The sequence below is a fragment of the Lagenorhynchus albirostris genome, chromosome 13, assembly GCF_949774975.1.
Source record: "Lagenorhynchus albirostris chromosome 13, mLagAlb1.1, whole genome shotgun sequence".
Lineage (NCBI taxonomy): Eukaryota > Metazoa > Chordata > Mammalia > Artiodactyla > Delphinidae > Lagenorhynchus > Lagenorhynchus albirostris.
In genome coordinates, this window is record NC_083107.1 from 9,175,340 (window position 1) to 9,197,247 (window position 21,908).

A 21,908-nucleotide genomic window follows, 5' to 3' on the forward strand; every position below is an offset into this window, starting at 1 on the left:
GACTTGGCTTCCCCAACCTTCCGCTTGGTTGGGGTGGGGATGGACAACCCTGAAGGGACACAGTGGACAAACGAAAGCATGTGAAGAGCAGTGGCCTCTTGGGGGGCCCACGGGGGACCCCACGGAAGCAGCCAGGGTAGGAAATGTTCCTGGGGTGTTGGGGGGACAGCCTCACCGGTGCCTGGTCTCCCACACCGAGGGCAGAGATGGTGACTTTCAGGTAGCCCCTCACACCACTGCTGGGTTCATTTGGCTGGCAGAGGCCAAGCCATTTCCTCAGGAGTGTGTGACCTGGAGAGGCAGAGGGCCCATGGGAGACCAGCCTCCAATCTCTATTCTTCTTCCCTGAAACCAGCCTTTGCTTCTGTAGGAGGCGGGTGTGGAAACGTGTCTCATATATTCTGGTTCCCAGCCAGGGGCAGGGGGAAATGGGAGTCACTCCTACCTTTAAGCAAAAGCTGCCCGCTATTGCCTTTAGGAAATAGGGACCCTCCTTTCCCATCCAGGGAACTTATAGTTGTTACTGTCCTGGTCTGAGAGAGGTAAATATTTTCCCCAACCCTAAGTCCCAACCTCAACCTGGTATGTATGTTATGGTCAGGTCTACTCAAAACTCAAACACTGGCCACACATTGTGAATCAACCATACTTCAATTAAAAGAAATTAAATAAACAACAACAGCAACAAAATTCAAACACTGGCATAAAATAGAAATTCAACCCAAGGCTGCGATAAAAAATTAGCATTTGACCCAAAGAGATGCTTTGATTTTTGTAGAGAAAGACGCTATTATAAAACAAGATAAAATACCATGAAGTACAGTAAAATGTTAAGTACAGAAAATAATTCACACCTTCTAATACTCTCCCCCCCATGTGTTGAACATACAGGGATTTTGAGATGATTTCAACACCTGACCTGGTTTTTCTCAGAAGACACACATATTTCCAACAACTGCTACCTACCTGGAGAGTTGTAGATGAACCCAATATCTGTCTGAAAAGACAAGAATAGAGTAAGGATTAGTTAGGGCCTCCAGCCAACCAACTTGATGACAATACGAGTACTTGTTCCACCCTAATTCCTTTAATCTTTACAATGACCTGGAAGTTGGGCCATTATCATAGTGGAGGCCATTATCACCTCCACTCTACAGAGGAGGATACTGAGTTTGAGCCCGAAGTTTTACAACTAGTAAGTGAGGTGACCTGGATTGAAAGGATTCTTGACCCCCACCAGCACTGCTGGCCAACACAGCAGTTATTCTTCCCTACCCCTGGGGGGTGGGGAAAGGTGTCTCCCGTCCTGGGGAAGGGGATGGTCAAGGGAGGACTTGGTAAAGAGACTGTGGGTTTTCCCCTTTCCCCTGGGAGACAGTTTTTGACTCCCTGAGGCCTGAGGGATGCAGTACAGGATTGAAGGTGGTGTGGGGCAAGGTACCGCAGAACATTCAGGCCACCCTTGGAAGGGTCCATAGAGCAAGCCCCAAGTTTTGCATGCAGGACTGCTTTAAAGCTCAGTCAGCCCCTTGGGTTAGGTAGGCAAAGATTTCTTAGATCCAACAACAAAAACACAACCCATAAACGAAATTTTTGATAAATTGGACTTCATCGAAATGTAAAACTTCTGCTCTTTGAAAGACACTGTTAAGAAAATGGAAAGAAGGCTTCCCTGGTGGCACAGTGGTTAAGAATCCTCCTGCCAATGCAGGGGACACGGGTTCGAGCCCTGGTCTGGGAAGATCCCACATGCCGTGGAGCAACTAAGCCTGTGCACCACAAGTACTGAGCCTGCGCTCTAGAGCCCGTGTGCCACAACTACTAAGTCTACGTGCCACAACTACTGAAACCTGTGTGCCTAGAGCCCGTGCTCTGCAACAAGAGAAGCCACCACAATGAGAAGCCCGCACACCACAAAGAAAAGTAGCCCCTGCTCGCCACAAAGCCCACGTGCAGCAACAAAGACCCAACACAGCCAAAAATAAATAAATAAACTTATTTTTTTTTTAAAAAAAAAGAACCCTTAAGAAAGAAAAGAACATGAAAGGAGATGTGATATACTGGGAGAACATTTTTCCAAATCATTTATCTGATAAAGGACTTGTATCCAGAATATATAAGAAAATCTCAAAACTCCATAGTAAGAAAACAAACAACCCAATGAAAACAAGCAAAAGATTTGAACAGACACTTCATCAAAGAAGTTAGATAGCAAATACTTGAAAAGATGCTCAACATCATCAGGGAAGTGTAAATTATAATCACGACAAGATACCACCACACGTACTTAGAAGAGCCAAAATTTAAAAGATGGACAGTATCAAGTTTGCATAAGAATGTGGAGCAACTGGAACTCTAATATGTACTGCTGGTGGGAATATAAAATGGTAGAACCTATCTGGAATTTTTGGGAAAAAACTGCTAGGAATTTTCTTTAAAAGTTAAACACACACCTACCATATGAGGTAGTCATTTCACTTCTAACATATTTAGTCAAGAGACATCAGAGCATAGGTCCATGCTAAGACTTATACATCAGTGTTACAGCAGCTTTGTTTTAATAGCGCCAAGCTGGAAACAATCTAAACGTCCATCAGCAGATGAATGGATCAACAACCTGTGGTATGTCCATAAATGGAATACTATTCAGCAATAAGAAGGAATGAACTATTGATCCATGCAACAACATGGATGAATCTCAAAAGAATTATGCTGATTGAAAGAAGCCAAACAACAATAAAGTACATGCTGTATGATTCCATTTGGATACAATTCTAGAAAATGCAAAGCAATGTGTAGTTACAGAAAGCAGACCAGTGGTTGTCTGGGGATGGGAGCAGGAAGGATTGGGGGAAGAGGGAAGAATTACAAAGAGGCACAAGGAAACTTTGGAGGGTGATAGATATGATCGATATGTTCATTACCTTGATTGTGATCATGGTTTCATGGTTGTATACATATTTTAAAACATGAAATTATACATTTAAAATATGTATAGGGAATTCCCGGGCAGTCCAGTGGTTAGGACTAAGCATTTTCACTGCCTTGGCCCGGGTTCAATCCCTGGTCGGGGGACTAAGATCCTGATTAAATAAAATAGTATAATTCATTGTATGTCAATTGTACCTCAATAAAGCTAGAAGAAAACAAACCAAAATGAAACTCAGTCACCTCTAACGAAGCCATAGATCTAGGCAGTGATCATCAATAGCTCTTAACAACATAAAAAGAGACCAACAGTCATTCTGTGTCTCCTGGTGACATCATCTTGCCAAATAATTGACCCAAGTCTGATCTAGCCTATAGATAGGAAATACCTGGGCAGAGAGACGTGAGAACTGATCCCCTGGAGGTACAACCAGCAAAATCCAGACTGAGGGAAAACTGCAGGACAAACTATCCAGTTGCTTCAACAAATAAATGGCAAGGTAAACTAGGGGGCAGGACCGACTGAATGAAATACACCTAAACGTAACATTTTAACCAACTGCAGTGTGTGCACCTGGTTTGGATCCTGATTTGAACAAACTGTAAATGGAATTCACAAGACAATTAGGGAAATGTGAGCACTGACTAGATATTAGTGCTCTCCAGGAATTATAAAAAGGTGTTTAGATGTAGTCATCGTCTTTGGTTATGCTTAATAAAATCTGTATGTTTTAGAAATAGGTAATGAAATACTTAAAAATAAAATGATGTCTGAGATTTGATTCAAAATCTGTAGGGGGATAAAAAAAGAAAAAAAGATCTGTAGGGGAGAGGGAGGGGGCAGGTGTAGATAAAACATGATGACATGATTGACAACGAATTGGTGAAGGTGAGTGATGGGGATGGGGGAATTCATGATACCATTCTCTCTACTTTTGTGTATGTTTGAAATTTTCCAAAAAAGGAATATATATATTTTTAAAAGCTCAGGTTTTTCCCTGACCTCTAAAACGTATTCAACAGTCGGTCATCGTCTGGAAGTCGCACAGTGGCCTTTGTCAAAATGAATGGATAAAGAAGATGTGGAACATATATACAATGGAATATTACTCAGCCATAAAAAGAAACGAAATTGAGTTATTTGTAGTGAGGTGGATGGACCTAGAGTCTGTCATACAGAGTGAAGTAAGTCAGAAAGAGAAAGACAAATACCGTATGCTAACACATATATATGGAATATAAGAAAAAAAAAAGTCATGAAGAACCTAGGGGTAAGATGGGAATAAAGACACAGACCTACTAGAGAATGGACTTGAGGGTATGGGGAGGGGGAAGGGTAATAAGCTGTGACAAAGTGAGAGAGTGGCGTGGACATATATACACTACCAAATGTAAAATAGATAGCTAGTGGGAAGCAGCCGCATAGCACAGGGAGATCAGCTCGGTGTTTTGTGACCACCTAGAGGGGTGGGATAGGGAGGGTGGGAGGGAGGGAGACGCAAGAGGGAAGAGATATGGGAACATATGTATATGTATAACTGATTCACTCTGTTATAAAGCAGAAACTAACACACCATTGTAAAGCAATTATACTCCAATAAAGATGTTAAAAAAAAAAAAAACACATTTTGACCTCCCGCTACCTAGCCTCTCTAGAATCTCTTAATTTCTAAACCTGTGCTGCTTCCTTGAGGGTTAGGTGGGGGAGGGGCAGGTCATGACCCTTCTTGTGCTTATTACAAGTACTGTAGTGAGAAAGAAACCTTACTTTGATTTGCCCTAAATTTGCCTTTCCCAAGGGCTGGGCCCTTTTCCATGAGTTGCCAGATTTAGCAAATGAAAATACAGATGGCAGCTTAAATTAGAGTTACAGATAAACAATGTGGTGCTTCAAGGACCATGGTGCTTCAAGGACAAAGGACGACCCTGCCTGAAAAAGTTTCAGCGGTACACCCCCCTGCCAGACTCTTAATCACCTTCCCTACCATGTTACGATGGTTACGAAATTCCTGAGCCCACCTGGGCAACGCCCGCCTGGGCGATGGGACCTGTCCCAAATAAGGAAAGGCATCTGCCCTGTCCCGCTCCCATCCTATAGAAGGAAGGTATATGTGCCGCGACCAACTGGTAAAGGAAAATTTCACCTCGGACCATTCCTTTGTTTTCTGGCTATAAAAACTGATCAATAGCACACGTTCGGGCTCGACTCTCCCAGACTACTAGGAAGTTGGCCCTCTGTTCTAGCAGCGACCCTTCCCTCTAATAAATTCTATCTTCTTTACATTCTGCCTTACGTCTGGAAATTCTTTTCCAACCCGCGTTCAGACAACGCCAACTTTTTTAGTATACGTAGGTCCCAAGCAATACTTCATGAGGAGCCATGAAATACTGGGGATATACTTATATTTAAAAGTACCTGTTGTTTAAGATTCAAAATTTCCGGGGCATCCTGTATTTAATCTGGCAACCCTAACTTTTCCTGATCTTCCTGGATTTGGAGAATCTTAGTTTAGCCCTTCATGACCGTGTGAACTTTCCTCACTTCTCAACCTGGGTCTTTCCCAAAGCAAATCTTTTTACTCTTGTCTTCATAGGCAGCAATCTTTCTCTAGGTTTCTGCAGCAATTTGGTCGACCTTTTGAGTCCTCTGCTTCCACAGTGTCATAAGTGTGGGGGGATTCAACGTGGCACCCAGCGCTTTCATAAATGTTACATACTTTAATCCTCACAATGACCCTGTGGGTTGAGTATATTATTATCCCCATTTTACAGATGAGGAAGTAGAGGCTCCGAATAACTTGTCTAAATCACCCAGTTGGTAGGTGGATCCAAATCTGGATCTTGTAGCATCAAAATCCTTTCCCCTAGACTTAGACATAGAGCCCAGGGTGGGTCACTGTAACTGTTTCACCAAACCGCGCCTCCTCCATCCAGTGCTCACTTGGAATCTCCCGATCTCTGCATTGAATCTCATCACTGAGGAATTCATCACCTGCAGGGGAGTTTCCAGAAAGATCTCAGTTATTCACAAGCCCAATTTCCCCCAGCCCCATGGGAGGAATCATAAGGGTACATCTGGATTCTCCAGGATTTACTCAATGCTTCCTAATGGCTGACACTTCCATGTGGTTTTTCTCATTTAATTCGCAGAGGAGCCCTGTGAAGTTCATATATTGCAGCTCCATTTTACAGATGAGGAAATCGATCAGAGAGGACAATTCACTTGCTCTCCACAAAGCAAATTGTTGCACTCAACTTTCTCCCCTGCATGCTGTCCTGGCTATTTCTCAAGAACATGTGAACTTTCAAGGGAGAAGTCTTGCTCCCCTTAGCCCTGTGCTGGGCACATAGGAAGCACTTGATAAATACATGCTCACCATTGTTACCGGGCTCCCTCTGATTGGAGACAGGGATGTCCCGTGTTGAGGGGACATTTGAAGGGTGGCGTGAGAATACTGGCACATGGGAAAGGGCTGCTTCGTTCACCTCGGAGCTGAGCTCAGGGCCTATCAGTTGGCCTTCCATAACATTTGTGGAATGAATGAATGGATGAATGAATGAATGGAGTGTCTGGTTGCCGGGATAAAGAAGGTGGCAGAGGTGCTGCCTTGGGGTCAGAAAGACCATCTGATGTGACTCTAGCTCTACAGGTAAGGATGCGGGGCTGACGCACTTTCCAGAATTGAGGTGGGACAAGAAAGTGGACCCACCCTGTCCAGCACCTCACCTGGATTAAGATGGTGTCGTCGAAGAATTTTGCAGGAGCCTCATAAAAATTCTGAAAGAAGATCTGAAGCAGAGAGAGTCGGGGTGTGTTTAGGAGACATTCCTTCCACCACTTCCCCCAGGGACTCAGCAAGCCTGAAGCCTCAGACTAGCAGGTTTCTGCCCCGCTGTTCACCCATTTCAATGGCTTTCAGCTCACTACCACCTACCGCTCCTCCCACAGAAGCAGAGGCCTGCCAGGTCCCGGAGGGGTTTTCTATCCAGCAAAGGGCAGGATAAGGGATCCCTGGAGGACTTGTCAGAAGCAGACCAAGGCCCAGCTAACTGCCCTGGGATGGAGATTCAAGCCCCGGCTTCCTTCTAGATTGCCCTGGGAATTCCTTGGCGGTCCGGTGGTTAGGAGTCTGCGCTTTCACTGCCGAGGGCCTGGGTTCAATCCCTGGTCAGGGAACTAAGATCCCACAAGCTGAGCAACGCGGCCGAAAAAAAAAGATCGCCCTCTCGGTCCACTGCACCCCACTCCCTGCTGCAGCCAGAACCTCCTCCCCCAGATGCAGACCGGGCCCTGTCACTCTCCTGCTTGAATCCCTCCATGGCTCCCAAGTCCCGTCCATGACGGGGCCCCAGGGCGTTTTGAAGGCTCACCTCCGGCCACTCCCCTCCAACTACACCCGTGTCTACAGTTCTGCCAACCAGCCCTGCCGCTTCTCCTTTCCAGGCCTCTGAGAACACTATTCCTTTTTCCTGAATTATCTTTCCCCATCCTGCCCTTTCGGAGTCCTCTCCAACCCCTGCTGCACCGTGCTTTTATCTTTTCCTTGGTGGTCTAGTCATCAATTAATTCGGCGCATGTTCATGGAGTTCCTACCGTGTCAGACACGATGCTGTGAGGTGGGGCTTCTGCAGTGGCCAGGCTACAGAGGGCCTGCATTTCGCGGCTGCCATCCCTGTGAACCGCAGTCTTGCCCGGTTGTCATCCTTTATGTGTTCACATATGCGGGAGGCCCCCCACAGACCACTGGCTCCCCCCATGCAGGGCTCGGAATTACTCGCTCTCTATTCCCTGTGCCAAGCCCAGTGTTTGGCCCTCCATGCCCAGTAAGAGTTTGTGGAACAAACAACTGAAAGCACCCGTGTCAGGGAGCAAGCTTGCTGGCTGCCGGCAGGAAATGCCCATCCCTTGGCTGGCCCTCCTGGCCCTAGTGCCCCCATTCGGCTCTGAAGGGCACGTGCTGCCCACCTCATTGAAGAAAGGGTTATTTCCCATCTTGATCCGCGTGTGGTGCTGGTAGCCTCCAATGACCACCTTCACCACCGGCTTGATGTCCTTGCCCATGAGCTGCCGGGCTTCAAACACCTTCACTCGGACCTGCAGAGGAGCAAACAGGGGAACTTGACGTTGGGCTCCCCTTCCCCAGTGGGGACTCTTCTCTAGAAGAACAATATGTTCTGATAAGAAACATCTACTGCGGATAGAAAGCGACCCCATGGGCCCTGGGAAGGCCATGGTTCCTTCTCTTTCCTTTTCTGGGAACTGTCACCTCCACTTTGCCCTTTTCATCTTGGGTGTTTCTTGAGTGGTAGGGACTAGTTACAGAATAAAGTCTAACATTTCTCAGTTTGCTGTCTTTTCATGTTTGTCTGCGATCTTTTTAGAGAATCGAACATTTTAAAGTTCTATGCAGTTGAATCTATGATCTGTGATTTGATCTCTGATTTGTGATTTCTTCTTCTGCTGCTTTTATATACTTTCCTGAGACTCAGTAAAGGGACGATGAAGTCTGAGCCTAGAATTAGAAGGTGGGAGGGAGAAGAGCCCGTAAGATCCAAGCTGGCTAAGGCCCCAGGGGAAGGAACTGGAGATGGCGGCGGCTGGCAGGGCACAGTCGTGGGAGCCTGTCGTGACTAGAGGTAGTAACAGCGCGCAGCTCTCCCAGCCCAGCCCGTGGATCCGGCCATTCTCCACGAGGCCTCCTGTGTCTCCATCAAGTCCAGGGGCCCTTCAAGGATTAATACACATGCAGCTACCTGACCATCAGAGACAAGAGTGGTCAAACCATGCAAACAGGCCTCATGTCAGAACTTTACCCTATGCACTAGTACATAGGAAGGGTAGTGATTTGGGCATGCTGACCTTCTATCCTGTGGCCAGCTAGCCTCGTGAAGAGGGACAGGGCCAATGGGGAGAGGGAACGTTCTCCAAAGGAGGCGACAGCACGTGCAAAGGCCTGGTGGCTGGGGAGAAAGTCTTGAGAGCGGGGACTGTAAGTTGTGCAGGATGTTACAGCAGGGCGGGGCGGGGCAGGGGCAGGGGACAGAGTGGCCTGGGGGCCAGGCTTGGGTTATCAAGGGCCTGGGAAGCCATCGTAAGGAGTTTGGGTTATGTCCTGAGAACATTGGGAGTCCTCATTTTTAAGAACATTTTCAGGCACACGCATGGCATGATAAGAAGGACTTTATTTATTTTTTGGCCGCGTCATGCGGGATATTAGTTCACCGACCAGGGATCGAATCCATGCCCCCTGCTTCGGGAGCATGGAGTCTTAACCACTGGACCGCCAGGGAAGTCCCAAGAATGACATCTTGGAAAGACCACTTGGACTGAAAAATGGACAGGAGAGAGCTGGGGGCTGGGAGTTTGGGAGGAGCCTATTCAAGGTGGTCCAGAGAAGGGACGCTGTTGTCTGGGACCAGGGGATGGAAGAGGCAATGGAGAAATGGGTGCGGCCAGGTGATATGAAGAGCTAGGACTTGGCCACTGACTGGATGCGGGGGGTGGGGTGGGGGGAGGAGGGGCAGCCAAGGATGACTCCCAGTCTCCTGAGCACGTGGCTGGCTGGGGAGCAGCTCCAACCATGGCAGAAACGTTAGATTACAGGTTAGAGATCAGAAGTAAGTTGGTAAGCCATGGTATGGGGGTTCCAGAATCCCTGTAGCTTCCCAGGGATCCCCTCGAACTCTCCTCAGCCTCTGCTGTGCAGCTCATTTCTCCTTGCCCAAGGCTAGCCTTGTATTGCCACCTCCTGAAGGGCAGGGTCCAGGCCTCAGCCCTGCCTCCCCAGCATGGCCAGGGCCTGGTGTGCACTGCCCTCAGTGCTTCCTGTCGCCTCCCTGGAGCTGGCTCCAGCCTCAGCCACATGCAGAAGTTTCCCAGAATGGCCCCTGGAGGGGCAGAGGATGTGGTGAAGATCTGAGGACCTGGAGACCCATCTGAAGCCCTGACCTTCCTCCATGACCTTGTGGAGAGGCAGGGATGGCCTGGGAACACAGTGAGGGTGTCGGCCAAATCATGTGGGCTTTCACCCTGGACGGCCTTACCTGGAAGTGCTGAGGCTTTGGGGACAGAGCCTTGTGTACAGCGGAGCTGGGAAACATCCGTTGCTGCCTGGCCACCTCTTGTGCCATTATGGCCAGGTGGTCTTCATCGCCTGGGGAAGCATAGTCCATGGTGGGCTCTCAGAGGCTGGGGCTCAGGAGACTTGGAGGCGTTTCCCCCATTTCCGTGTTCTATCCCCAGTGACCAGCTCCTGACTAAAATCATGGCCAAGAGGCCCTGACAAGGGCACATATCCTCCCCAGACATTCCCATGGTCTCCACCCACCATGGGCAACCCTGGGCCTCACACTCTACATATGGAGGCCCTTGGAAATGGCCATCCTTGCCTCTCTCTGCAGCCCATTGGAGGCTGGGTCTTCTGTCTACAGACGACAAGTGGACACATTGGGAGGACAGGTGACCTCAGGCAGGTGTCCGGAGATCTGGCCTACAGACCCTAACCTGGTCACTATCCTTCTGTAGGGCTCAGTGGTTGAGTCTCCAAGATCCCCAAGAGCCCATCCAGCTATGCTTGGTGAAATGCAGGGCTTAGTCCCATGGAAGTACATACCTATCTTCTCGATATCCTTGGGGGTCATAAGGGCCACCTGTAGGGTGAGAGTGCACTGCAAAGCAAAGGCAGGGGAGCTGTAAGATCCTGCAGTCCTCGGCCAAATCATAGCACTGGAACCTGGTCCAGCCTGGCAGGGGCCACACCCAGTCTTCCCGGGTGGAGTGATGCTGGCCATGGCACAGGACCACACCATGGGGGCCTTTGCGGTCTGGGATGGAGGGAGGTTATAAACTGGAGAGAGCAATGGGTTACCATGGATGGGGTTTGAAGAATACAGGAGGCACACATTAGTGGTGGTGACAGAAGAGGATGCAGCAGGGTGGGGAGGAGAGAGAGGGTTGACTTGAGACCAGTCTAGAACCACTGAGGCTAACCTCCGAGCCCAATGTCTTATGACCTCATGTGGGAACTCCAGCAAACACCTAACTGACCTCCTGCCTGCAAGCACTCTCACTGACCGTCCATCCTCCAGACCATCATCAGAATCGAGCCCTAAACACTCCCTAAGTGCTCTAAACATAAAGCTTTCCCACTCCTCTGTCTGCCTTTGAGTCTCTGTCAAAACCAAGTGATGGTGGCTGACTCCCTTGTTATATAGCAAGCTCTGAATAAATCACTTTTGCTTGTTCTCATCTGGTTGGTCTTCACGTGTTTCCACACATCTTAATCACCTCCCCTGTAAAGCCTTCCATTTCCTCCCAAGTGGAATTGTTCATTCTCTCCTGACCTCAGTGAAATAGCTCACTGACCCCAATATACACGTGCTGGGGCACTTGTCACCGAGAGTGACAACAGATGTGGGTTTCATCCAATTTTGTATCCCAGGCCTTGCACAGTTGCTGACACCAGTGGACAATCAACTGAACACTCAATCTCAATGGGTGGACGAAGGGTGGAGATGTGGGTAGGTGGATGGAGGGCAGCACGGGGAAGTTGGGGAGATGATGGGAAGTGTGATGGGTCCCCTGCAGGGCAGAAAGCGCTCTCTGGGTTGGGGGCACACTGGCACTCTGCTGGAGCGGATAGCTCAGCTTCACCAGCTGCCCCCACTCCTCCACGCACCCTTCCTAGGGCCCGACTCACATCTGTGGGCATCATGGAATGGTTGAGCAGGGTCAGGTCCTTCACGAAAAGGATCTCACTTGGTTTTTTCACCAAGGGCTTGAGCAGTATTGTGGCCAGGCCAATGAACCTGGGGAGACAAAGAGCAGGTGTGAGCTCCTGAGCCAGAGGAAATGGTGTCCTTCTCCGTCCCAGGCATGACTTTATCCCGAGATGTCTTTCCCTCCTCGAAGCTGTGCTGCCCACCGAGGCTTCAGGAAGGATGCTGTTGACTGGGAGCATCTCAACTCTCTGGGAATTGGCTTTGGGGCTTCCTGGACAGTGGGCACCCCAGTTACTGGCTCTGCCCTGCCCAGCCTTTTCCCAGAAGCTCTGCACCCACACGCCTCCGGAATGGGACCTGTGCCAAGTAACAGCTGATTGGACCAGGAAGTGGGCACCTGACCAAAGCTGGGCCAGTCAGATTCTCTGTCCTGGGAATTTTGACCTGGGATGCCATAGCCCCAGTCTCAGTGAGGCACTAGAATGGGGCTGTGATGAGAAGCCAGGGTTGGGCAGAGAGAAAGAGATTTAAGATTCTGTGCCTTCAGAAGAGACAGAACTGTCCCTGGGTCCCCAGTTTCCTAGTTCTAGTTGATCTGTCCATCTATATACCTAGCCTTCATATACACACACCCCACCTTTGTTTTTTTTGCATTAGCTGTCTGGAGTGGATTCTGGTCCTCGCATCTGAGTGAGTTACAGACGCAGCATCTGCCGTAGCTTTAGTCAGAGAATCAGGCTCCTCCTGTCTCTCTCTCAGCCTTACCTTTCCTTCTTTACTGAGCCCATGTCCCGAAGGGTGATTTGCAGGAAAGAGTCCTTTTGCAGGGGGCGGTTCCGGAGGTGCCAGATGAGGGTCTGTGGGAGGCACAAACAGGTCAACATCCTCCCTCTCCCCTCCCTTTTCCATCCTCCTAGGAAATTCGAAAAGATACGGGGAACGGGCTGGCACTGTGTTTCTCTCAAACTGAGGAATATCCCTCAAGTCTAATTTCCTAAGAGGATGGCATTTGCTACCTTCACCAAGGGACCAGGCAACCTACCTGGGCTCCCACAGCTTAACTGTGGGAGTTAAGCAGTATTGTGGGCTTGTTAGTAGCTAAGGGGTTTGGGGACTGGGTGGGGGGACATGGATGGATGGTAGATGAGAGGGGATCCTACACAAGGAGCCCTGTCTCTATTTCAGGTTTCTGGGAACATCAGGACGGCCCGGTTGGACAAGATGGGTCCATCCCCAGAGTGGGTGAGATGGGCCAAGAGCTGCTGTGGCCCCGAGACCTGCACGGCCTTCTCAGCTTAGAGGCTACTTGCAGGGCACGATGTTCCAGCCTTGGGAAAGGCTGATGAGGCTCCCTGTCCCCTCCCTAGACTTCTGGGCACGGTCTGGACCCAGCCTCACTGTGGGGCTTGTCATTGCCTCATCTGGGCTTGCCTGATGTGTTTTACCTCGTTCCATATGGGGTGATTGCCTTCCACCTCATGAGTTGTCCTCTGGACATCTGCAAAGACACCAAGGGGCCGGCATTAGTGGTAGGAAATATTTCAAAGTCTAGGTTCCAGTGAGCAAAGAGGGGTAGGACTTATCTAGATGTAGAAAACATCAAGTCTACATTGGCAGATGTGATACAGCACTGATTCTTTCCTACTCTGGAGATTTCAAATTTTCTCACTTTTTATAAGAGTGACATCACCCCATGTGTCAGATAATGTTATGTGTTCATTTCATTTTCTTCCTGGGTACATAGTTCCCAGCCATCTTGCAGCCGGGTGCGGCCGTGTGACTCATTCTGGCCAACCGAGTGTGGGATCCGTGCTCACCACAGCCTGGACTGGCTCCCAAACTCTCCCATGAGAGTCTCCGTTCTCCTCCCCACTCTCCACATGCGCTCGCGCCACCTGCTGGGTGGTACCTGGTGACTTTGCAGCCACAAGCAAAGAGCAGCTGGTCCCTAAACGACTGTTTGGAGGAGTCATTCAGGATTGTTGCCTGATTTGCACTGTCGATGCAGCCCTTGGTGTGGGCAAGAGGTAAACTTTTGTTGTGTTAAGGCACTGGGATTTAAGGGTTCCGCTGTGACCGAGCAAAGCTAGTGTACCCTAATACATCCCAAAATATCTCTAATGGGTTGACAGCTCTTTATCCACTAAAATATGCCTTCCCCAGAAATATCTTTAACAAAGAACAGTCTATAGCCCTGCAAAGAACCTCTAAATTGCTAAATTTGAGATTCTTCCCAAGGAAAGAATGTGTGTGAGAGAGAAGAGAGAGGAGACAGTCGGGGGTGGGGGGAGAAGCAGGGGACTCTCTGTGCCTGTCCAGTAGTGGGAAAGGGGGACACTGTAGGGGATGGTATATGGGGGAAGCGGGGCTGGAAACGACAGGTGAAAAAGGAATAAAAGATTTCAAACAAACATTCAGTTATAAAAATGTGTAGGAAATCTGGGGGCAAACCCAGGATTCTGGGTTGTAGGCATTTTTTTTTTCTTTTTTTTTTTGCGGTACATGGGCCTCTCACTGCTGTGGCCTCTCCCATTGCAGAGCACAGGCTCTGGACGCGCAGGCTCAGCGGCCATGGCTCACGGGCCTAGCCGCTCCGCGGCACGCGGGATCTTCCCGGACCGGGGCATGAACCTGTGTCCCCTGCATCAGCAGGCGGACTCTCAACCACTGCACCACCAGGGAAGCCCTGTAGGCATCTTTGTAAGAGAGATTTCTAGGAGGAGAAGGACAATGCCTGGGACGTGACAGGGAAGATGGCTCGGAATCAGACTGTTCCCCGGTTCACCATAAAATTAGTTTCAGGGCAAAGACATGCTGAACCTCCACTACACCTCTTTCAACCCGCAAACTGGGGACATAAACCTACATCACCCTGTGCACCTGGAGTCCTGAGTGTTCCATCTCTGAGTGATAGCATACTCAGCAAGCAGGGTTTCACAGGCCAGAAAAAACTTTAAGGAATTTCAGTCTTCGCTCATTTCTTTTGGAAACTACTGTGTCCTATTTTCTCTTGGTCCCAATTTTCTCACTCCCCACACTTCCTGGAAAACCTCATTTGCCTGTGTCCACCCCCTTTCTCTCCTCCAACAGACTGTTCATCTTTCTTTCCCTTTTCCCCTTTTTGTTCCCAGCTCTTTGTTATATAGATACACTTAACCTCTTTCATTTTCTCTCATAAATCCTTTACACCACCCCTCCCACCTTTCTTGGACTTTTTTCCTTATCTATGAAAAATTGAGACAATAAAACTTGCCTCATAGAATTGTTGTGAGGATCAAAAATCATTACGTTTATGATGAAACTTTGTTGATTATAAAAGTAATTCATCCAATTGAGCAGTTATTACTAGAAGTTGTACAAAGACCTGTCTGTATATTATCTTTTCAAATCCTCACAGCCATCCTAGGAAGCAGGTACTTGGGTTTTTTTTAACCTGTTTTTGGCACAGCCCTAGTTCATAGAAGAAACTTGAGAAGTATTCATCTTCTTTTTCTCCAGTAGTCATTCTCCGGAAAAAATGGGAGGCAGAGGAGTCATACTAAGAGAAATAATAGCAACAAGGATGATAAATTTGAAAGAGCCAGACGGTGTCTACCTCACCTTTCTGTGACACAGGGCATTTTTACCTAGTAGGGCACCGATAAATCTAGTTTTTCATTGAACGTATGTTGCCTCTCGGGGCTCCTGGCTCTCACCTCTGAAGTACACGGACACGCAGGGTCTGGGTGGGGGGCTCAGGGGTGGGCTAATCTTGGCCGACCACACGACAAGCCGCAGCATCTCTTCCACCTACTTCCCTCCGTCCTTCTCTGGCAAAGCTTCCTTCTTGGAGCAACTTGGTCCAAAGCTTCTCCCAGGGCTCAGGGGGTAAGGAAGGTCCCGAGTGTGTTGCTTAGCAAGAGAGGTGATGTCACAAAGGTCAGTGGTTCTTGGGTGGTGGTTCTTGGTTCTGGAGAGGAATGAGGAGAATGGAAGGAAGAAGAAATCACAGAGTACGAAGCCAGTGGCTTGAGGCGCCCAGGGCTGTAGAAACAAACCAGTTTGGCTGAACTTCACTGCCTCCTTCCGTTCTCTTTTCTCTCTCGTTCTTACTGTCCTTCTGATTTCAAGATCAGGTAGAAGGATAATATCTGCCCTTTATACAAGCAAGTTATCTGGAGTGAATCATTGCCAAAGTCACACAGTTTAGGTGAGAAAATAGAGAAGGGAGGTGAGTTGAGAAAAGAAATAAGGAAATCAAAGACGATTTCAGTGGTGTTTCAGAAGTCCTTCCTAATGTGGAAGCAAACATTTAGGCCTCCTTTTCTCTAAAGGAAACGTGAGTCTAGACATGAGTCTCTCTTGAACCAACAGAAACTAGCTTTCTCATCAATGAGCTCTTACGCCAGCTGGGTTTGTAAGGTTAAAGAAAAATCTCACTGACATATTATCTTGCTGTGGCATCTTCATTGCCCTCAAGGCCTCTCAGCATGAGGATGGAACGGGGTCATTGCTCTTGTCCCTAAGTTTTTTCTGCTTTAGGGTTGAACATTATATAAATTATACCTTATCCAACAGTTAGCGTGAAAATTAATAGATGTTTTAAAAAAGTATATTCGTTGATGAAACAATTTAGCAGTAAGCTTACTACCCATTCTAAAACACGCATGGGTATGTTTTAGAGCAAAAAAACCCAAAAAAACTGAATGTGTGATCTTGGTGTTAGGACTGCTTTCAGCAGGTTTAAAAAGTACTTCCTGACAGTTTTTCTTGAAATGTAAACACAACACAATGCTTGTTGCTTTGTTAATAATTTTCCAAACTAAGCATGACACAAAAGGCAAACCCAGGAAAAGGAAGAGACAGATAGATTTGACCGCATAAAATTCAAGATTCTTGTACAGAAAAATATACCTTAAAAGGTATATCAGAGCTTCCCTGGTGGCGCAGTGGTTGTGAGTCCGCCTGCCGATGCAGGGGACGCGGGTTCGTGCCCCGGTCCGGGAGGATCCCGCATGCCGCGGAGCGGCAGGGCCCGTGGGCCGTGGCCGCTGAGCCTGCCCGTCCGGAGCCTGTGCTTCGCAATGGGAGAGGCCACGGCAGTGAGAGGCCCGCGTACCACAAAAAAAATAAATAAATAAAGGTATATCAAAGTAGGGAATGTTTGCAACAGCTCTTATAATTCAATAAGAAAAAGATGAATACTCCAAAGGAAAATGGGGCAAAGTATAGATTAGATGACTGTCCAAATGGACCAAAAAAAAAAAAGATGTAAAAAAAATTCAGCCTGCTTAATAATCAAAGAAACACAATGAGAACTTCCCTGGTGGCGCAGTGGTTAAGAATCTGCCTGCCAATGCAGGGGACACGGGATCGAGTACTGGTCCAGGAAGATCCCACATGCTGCGGAGCAAATAAGTCCATGCACCACAACTACTGAGCCTACACTCTAGAGCCCGTGAGCCATATATACTGATGCCTGCGTGCCTAGAGCCCATGCTCCGCAACAAGAGAAGCCACCACAGTGAGAAGCCCATGCACCACAAGAGAGTAGCCCCCGCTCACCACAACTAGAGAAGAGCCCATGCACAGAAACGAAGACCCAATGCAGCCAAAAATAAATAAATAAATTTATGAAAAAAAAAAGAAACGTAATGAGATACTGTTTATCACTTTGCCAAATTGGACTCAGAAGCCCAAAAAACAAAAAAGATGTTAAAAAAAATTCAACCTCCTTAATAAGCAAAGAAATACAACAAGATACCATTTATCACCTCCCAAATTGGCAAAGAATGAAAAAAATGATAAACCTGGTGTGCTGAGGAAGGAAGAGGGGCAGAGAAAAGATACAAACCCATACACAGTGCTGATCAGAGTATAAAGAAAAAAACAGCAGAACGAAGGCTCAGGATAAGTGCCAGGGCAAGAGAGTTAAGTGTGGGGAGAGATGGACCGAAGGCTGCTCTTTTCCTGTCATCCTAATAGTAGTATTAACCTCTAAATAGCATATTTAAATAGCATCCCTTGAATTTTTCACTTTGAGACTCTGTCTATCAAGTCATCTCTTTTATATCATCTCTCACTCCTTTCCCACCTCCTAGCTTCTCTCTCCCAAGCTTCCCCCAACTCATCACTTTTAGATATTATCTACTGCTGTTTATCACACCATGGCAGCTTTCTTACACCTGCCTTTCCTGCATCCTGTTCTCATAATTGTATCTCATTTGGGAGCTAAATCTACATTCAGTATTTTCATTTTTATAATAATGTATGTTTTTTTAACTGCAGATCAAGTAGTACCCTCCAATTCCACATCCTTTCTTTTTTTTTTAATTAATTAATTAATTAATTTTTGGCTGCGTTGGGTCTTCGTTGCTGTGCGCAGGCTTTCTCTAGTTGTGGTGAGCTAGGGCTACTCTTCGTTGCGGTGTGCCGACTTCTCATTGCGGTGGCTTCTCTTGTTGCAGAGCACGGGCTTAGTTGCTCATTGCTTAGTTGTTTCAGTAGTTGTGGCACACGGGCTCAGTAGTTGTGGCTCGTAGGCTCTAGAGTGCAGGCTCTAGTTGTGGCGCACGGGCTTAGTTGCCCTGCGGCATGTGGGATCTTCCTGGACCAGGGCTTGAATCCGTGTCCCCTGCATTGGCAGGTGGGTTCTTAACCACTATGCCACCAGGGAAGTCCTCCTCGTCCTTTCTAATACAACTTTGTGTTTTTCTGTAATTTACAAATTGCTTCGTTTTTTCATTTGCTTGCTTTTCTTAAAAGTCTGACCAAGTCTTTTAATATCCTTCAACAGCCCTATGATCTCCTTTTAATACAGTCTCCCCCAGGTTCAAAGCCATCAGGTATTTTACCAGTTTTTTCATTTTCCCTGAGCCCTGGAGAGATCTCTCCTGGCCTCCTCTCCTCTCTAGTCTACATTGGTTGCTCCCCAGCCCTGTAGCACAGCTATCATCCTGGGGCTTCCCTTCTTCACCACCAGTTTTAGAATTCCCCCGTTTGTCTCCTGTGTTGGACTCTGTTTCCCAGATCCTTTCCTCTTTCTTGAGTTACTCCCTCATCTTAGTGGAACACGATTTTCCATAGCTTTCTGAATTTTTTGAGTGTTTGTAGGTCTGCACATGTCTTTATTCCACCCTTGCACTTGACTGATAGTCTGGCTGGATGTATCAGTCAGGATGGGCTATGTTATGCTGAGGTAACAAACATCTCCAAAAATCTCAGTGTCTTAAAACAATAAAGCATTTTTCTTAATAGCAGCTTTACTAAGATATAATTCACATACCATAAATTCAGTCTTTTAAACAGTACTGTTCAGGTTTTTAGTATATTCACAAGGTTGTGCAACTGTCATCACTATCTAATTCCAGAACATTTCATCACCCTGAAAAGAAACCTCATATTCATTAGCAGTCTCTTCCCATTTCCCCCTTCCCATAGCCCCTGGAAACCATGAATCCACTTTGTCTCTATAGATTTGCTATTCTGACATTTCATATGAATGGAATCATATAATATGTGGCCTTTGTGTCTGGCTTCTTTCACTTAGCATAATGTTTTCAAGGTTCATCCATTTTGTAACATGTATCAGTACAGTTGGCCACCCCGAATCCATGGGTTCCACATCCATGGATTCAACCAACTGCAGATGGAAAATATTAAAAAACAAAAATTCCATAAAGTTCCCAGAAGCAAAACTTGAATTTTCTGTGCATCAGCAACTATTTACATAACATTTACCTTGTATTAGGAATTATAAGTAATCTAGTGATGATTTAAAGTATTTGAGAGGATGTGTGTAGGTTATATGCAAATACTACACTGTTTTATGTAAAGGATTTGAGCATCTGGATTTTGGTATCCAAGGGGGGTCCTGGAACCAATCTGGATACCAGGTGACAACTGTACATCATTCCCTTTTATGAGCTGATAAATCCATTGTGTGGATATACCACAGTTTATTTATCCATTCATCAGTTGATGGACATTTAGGTTGTTAACATTTTTGGGTTATTATGAATAATGCTGCTGTGAACATTTGTGTACTTGTTATGTGTACATATGTTTTCAATTCTCTTGAGTATATATGTAGGAGTGGAATTGCTGGGTCATATGGTAACTCTATGCTTAACATTCTGAGGAGCTGCCAGACTGTTTTCCAAAGAGGTCGCACCATCTTACCATCCAATCAGCGATGTACAAGGGTTTCAATTTCTCCATGTACTTGCCAACACTTTTTATCACATTTTTTGTTGTCACCATTGATTTTTTTAGACATCCTAGCGGGTGTGAAGTGGTAAAGATTTATTTTTCTTCTTGAACCACGTTTCTTGCCTTGGTGTCCCACTGTCAGTCAGTCAACCAACTGATCGGTCATCAATCAGTCAACACAGGATCCATTCCCTATATCCTGGCTATGTTCTCTGAAGGATACAAAGAAGGTTAACATCCCCCACTTTAGGATCTACTCTCTCTTTACAAAACACAGAGGAAAGTTAACTCAAAGCAATCTATGGTCAGTACCAGAATTCTTACTGGGGCATCTGGGGCCTTTTAGGGTCTGAGTTATGTCTGCCTCTCCAACCTCATCTCTCTCCACTTATTGACCACTGCTTCCTAGCTACACTGTTCTTGCCACTTTTTTTTTTTTTAATATTCTAAAGCTGTTTTCTGGCCCAGAGCCTTTGTCTTTGCTGTTCCTTCTCCTGGAGAGCTTCTCACCCAGCATCTACCATGCTACCGTATTCTCTTCCTTTGGTTTCAGCTTTAAGGTCACCTTCCCAGGGACACCCACCCCATCACCCAAGCCAAGGCTGGCTTGCTGTTCTACGTGCTCAGATCACCATCCACTTTTCCTTATTGCAGTAGGCAAGGCTGGCTTGCTGTTCTACGTGCTCAGATCACCATCCACTTTTCCTTATTGCAGTAGGCATGGTGGGGAGTGGAGCTGTGAGGAGGTTCTGAAGCCAGGCTGCCTGGTTCCAGTTCTGCCTTTGATACTTACTAGCTGTGTAACCTTAGGCAAAATACTTGACTTCTATGGATATGACTATAATAGAACCTAGCATATAAAGTCACTGAGAGGATTAAATGAAGTAGGTTATTTATGTTACTTAGAACTTGATTGGCATTCTCTAAATACCAGCCCTTACTATCACAATTATAAATTAAACAGTTTTTTTTTAATTGAAGTATAGTTGATTTACAATGCTGTGTTTGTTTCTGGTGTACAGCAAAGTGATTCAGTTATACACACACACACACACACACACACACACGTATATATGTTCTTTTTCATATTCTTTTCCATTATAGTTTATTTAAAGATATTGAGTACAGTTCCCTGTGCTATACAGTAGGACCTTACCGTTTACTTTTTTTTTTGCGGTACGCAGGCCTCTCACTTTTGTGGTCTCTCCCGTTGCGGAGCACAGGCTCCGGACGCACAGGCTCAGCTGCCATGGCTCACGGGCTTAGCCGCTCTGCGGCATGTGGGATCTTCCCGGACCGGGGCACGAACCCGTGTCCCCTGCATCGTCAGGCGGATTCTAAACCACTGCGCCACCAGGGAAGCCCCTGTTTACCTATTTTATATATAGTCGTTTGTATCTGCTAATCCCAAACTCCTAATTTATCCCCCTCCCCGCTTTCCCCTTTGGTAACCATGAGTTTTCTACGTCTGTTTGTTTCTTTAAAATTTATTTATTTATTTATGGCTGTGTGGGGTCTTCGTTTCTGTGCGAGGGCTTTCTCTAGTTGCAGCGAGCGGGGGCCACTCTTCATCGCGGTGCGCGGGCCTCTCACTGTCGCGGCCTCTCTTGTTGCGGAGCACAGGCTCAGTAGTTGTGGCGCACGGGCTTTGTTACTCCGCGGCATGTGGGATCTTCCCAGACCAGGGCTTGAACCCGTGTCCCCTGCATTGGCAGGCGGATTCTCAACCACTGCGCCACCAGGGAAGCCCCCGTAAATCTGTTTCTTAAACAGTTATTTACATAGATTTGAAAAGAAGGCAACTATACTCCAATAAAAATTAATTAAAGAAAAGAAGTATGCCAGCCACCTGGCAAAGCAACAATGCGGGGAAGCGAGAACAGGGGCTGCAGGAGCCAGCCTCCTCCCTCGCCCTAGTTTTCCCTGCTGAAGATGCAAGAGGCCCGAACTCCGGACTCTGCGCTGTCTTGCCTGCGAGACCCGCTCGCGTTCTGGGCTCTTCTCTTCCCCCGCAGCTATGTCCGTTCCGGGTTTTGCGGCTCACCGCCCCTCCCTTCCCAGGCTTTAAT

At 47.2% G+C, this 21,908-nt stretch overlaps 1 protein-coding gene across 1 annotated transcript in view; it reads right to left on the reverse strand.

Annotated features, from left to right (window-relative positions):
• Nucleotides 1-15,429, reverse strand: part of FER1L5 (fer-1 like family member 5) — a 48,355-nt gene extending 32,926 nt beyond the window's left edge. Inside the window, exons 1-11 of the mRNA XM_060170035.1 lie at nucleotides 15,345-15,429; nucleotides 13,095-13,147; nucleotides 12,415-12,506; nucleotides 11,628-11,736; nucleotides 10,542-10,596; nucleotides 9,973-10,082; nucleotides 7,895-8,023; nucleotides 6,656-6,718; nucleotides 5,870-5,920; nucleotides 967-997; nucleotides 176-291 (exon numbers count right to left, since the gene is read on the reverse strand). Of these exons, the coding sequence (XP_060026018.1) occupies nucleotides 176-291; nucleotides 967-997; nucleotides 5,870-5,920; nucleotides 6,656-6,718; nucleotides 7,895-8,023; nucleotides 9,973-10,082; nucleotides 10,542-10,596; nucleotides 11,628-11,736; nucleotides 12,415-12,506; nucleotides 13,095-13,147; nucleotides 15,345-15,429 (894 nt within the window). The remainder of the gene's footprint in view (nucleotides 1-175; nucleotides 292-966; nucleotides 998-5,869; nucleotides 5,921-6,655; nucleotides 6,719-7,894; nucleotides 8,024-9,972; nucleotides 10,083-10,541; nucleotides 10,597-11,627; nucleotides 11,737-12,414; nucleotides 12,507-13,094; nucleotides 13,148-15,344) is intronic.
• Nucleotides 15,430-21,908: the final 6,479 nt, after the last annotated feature.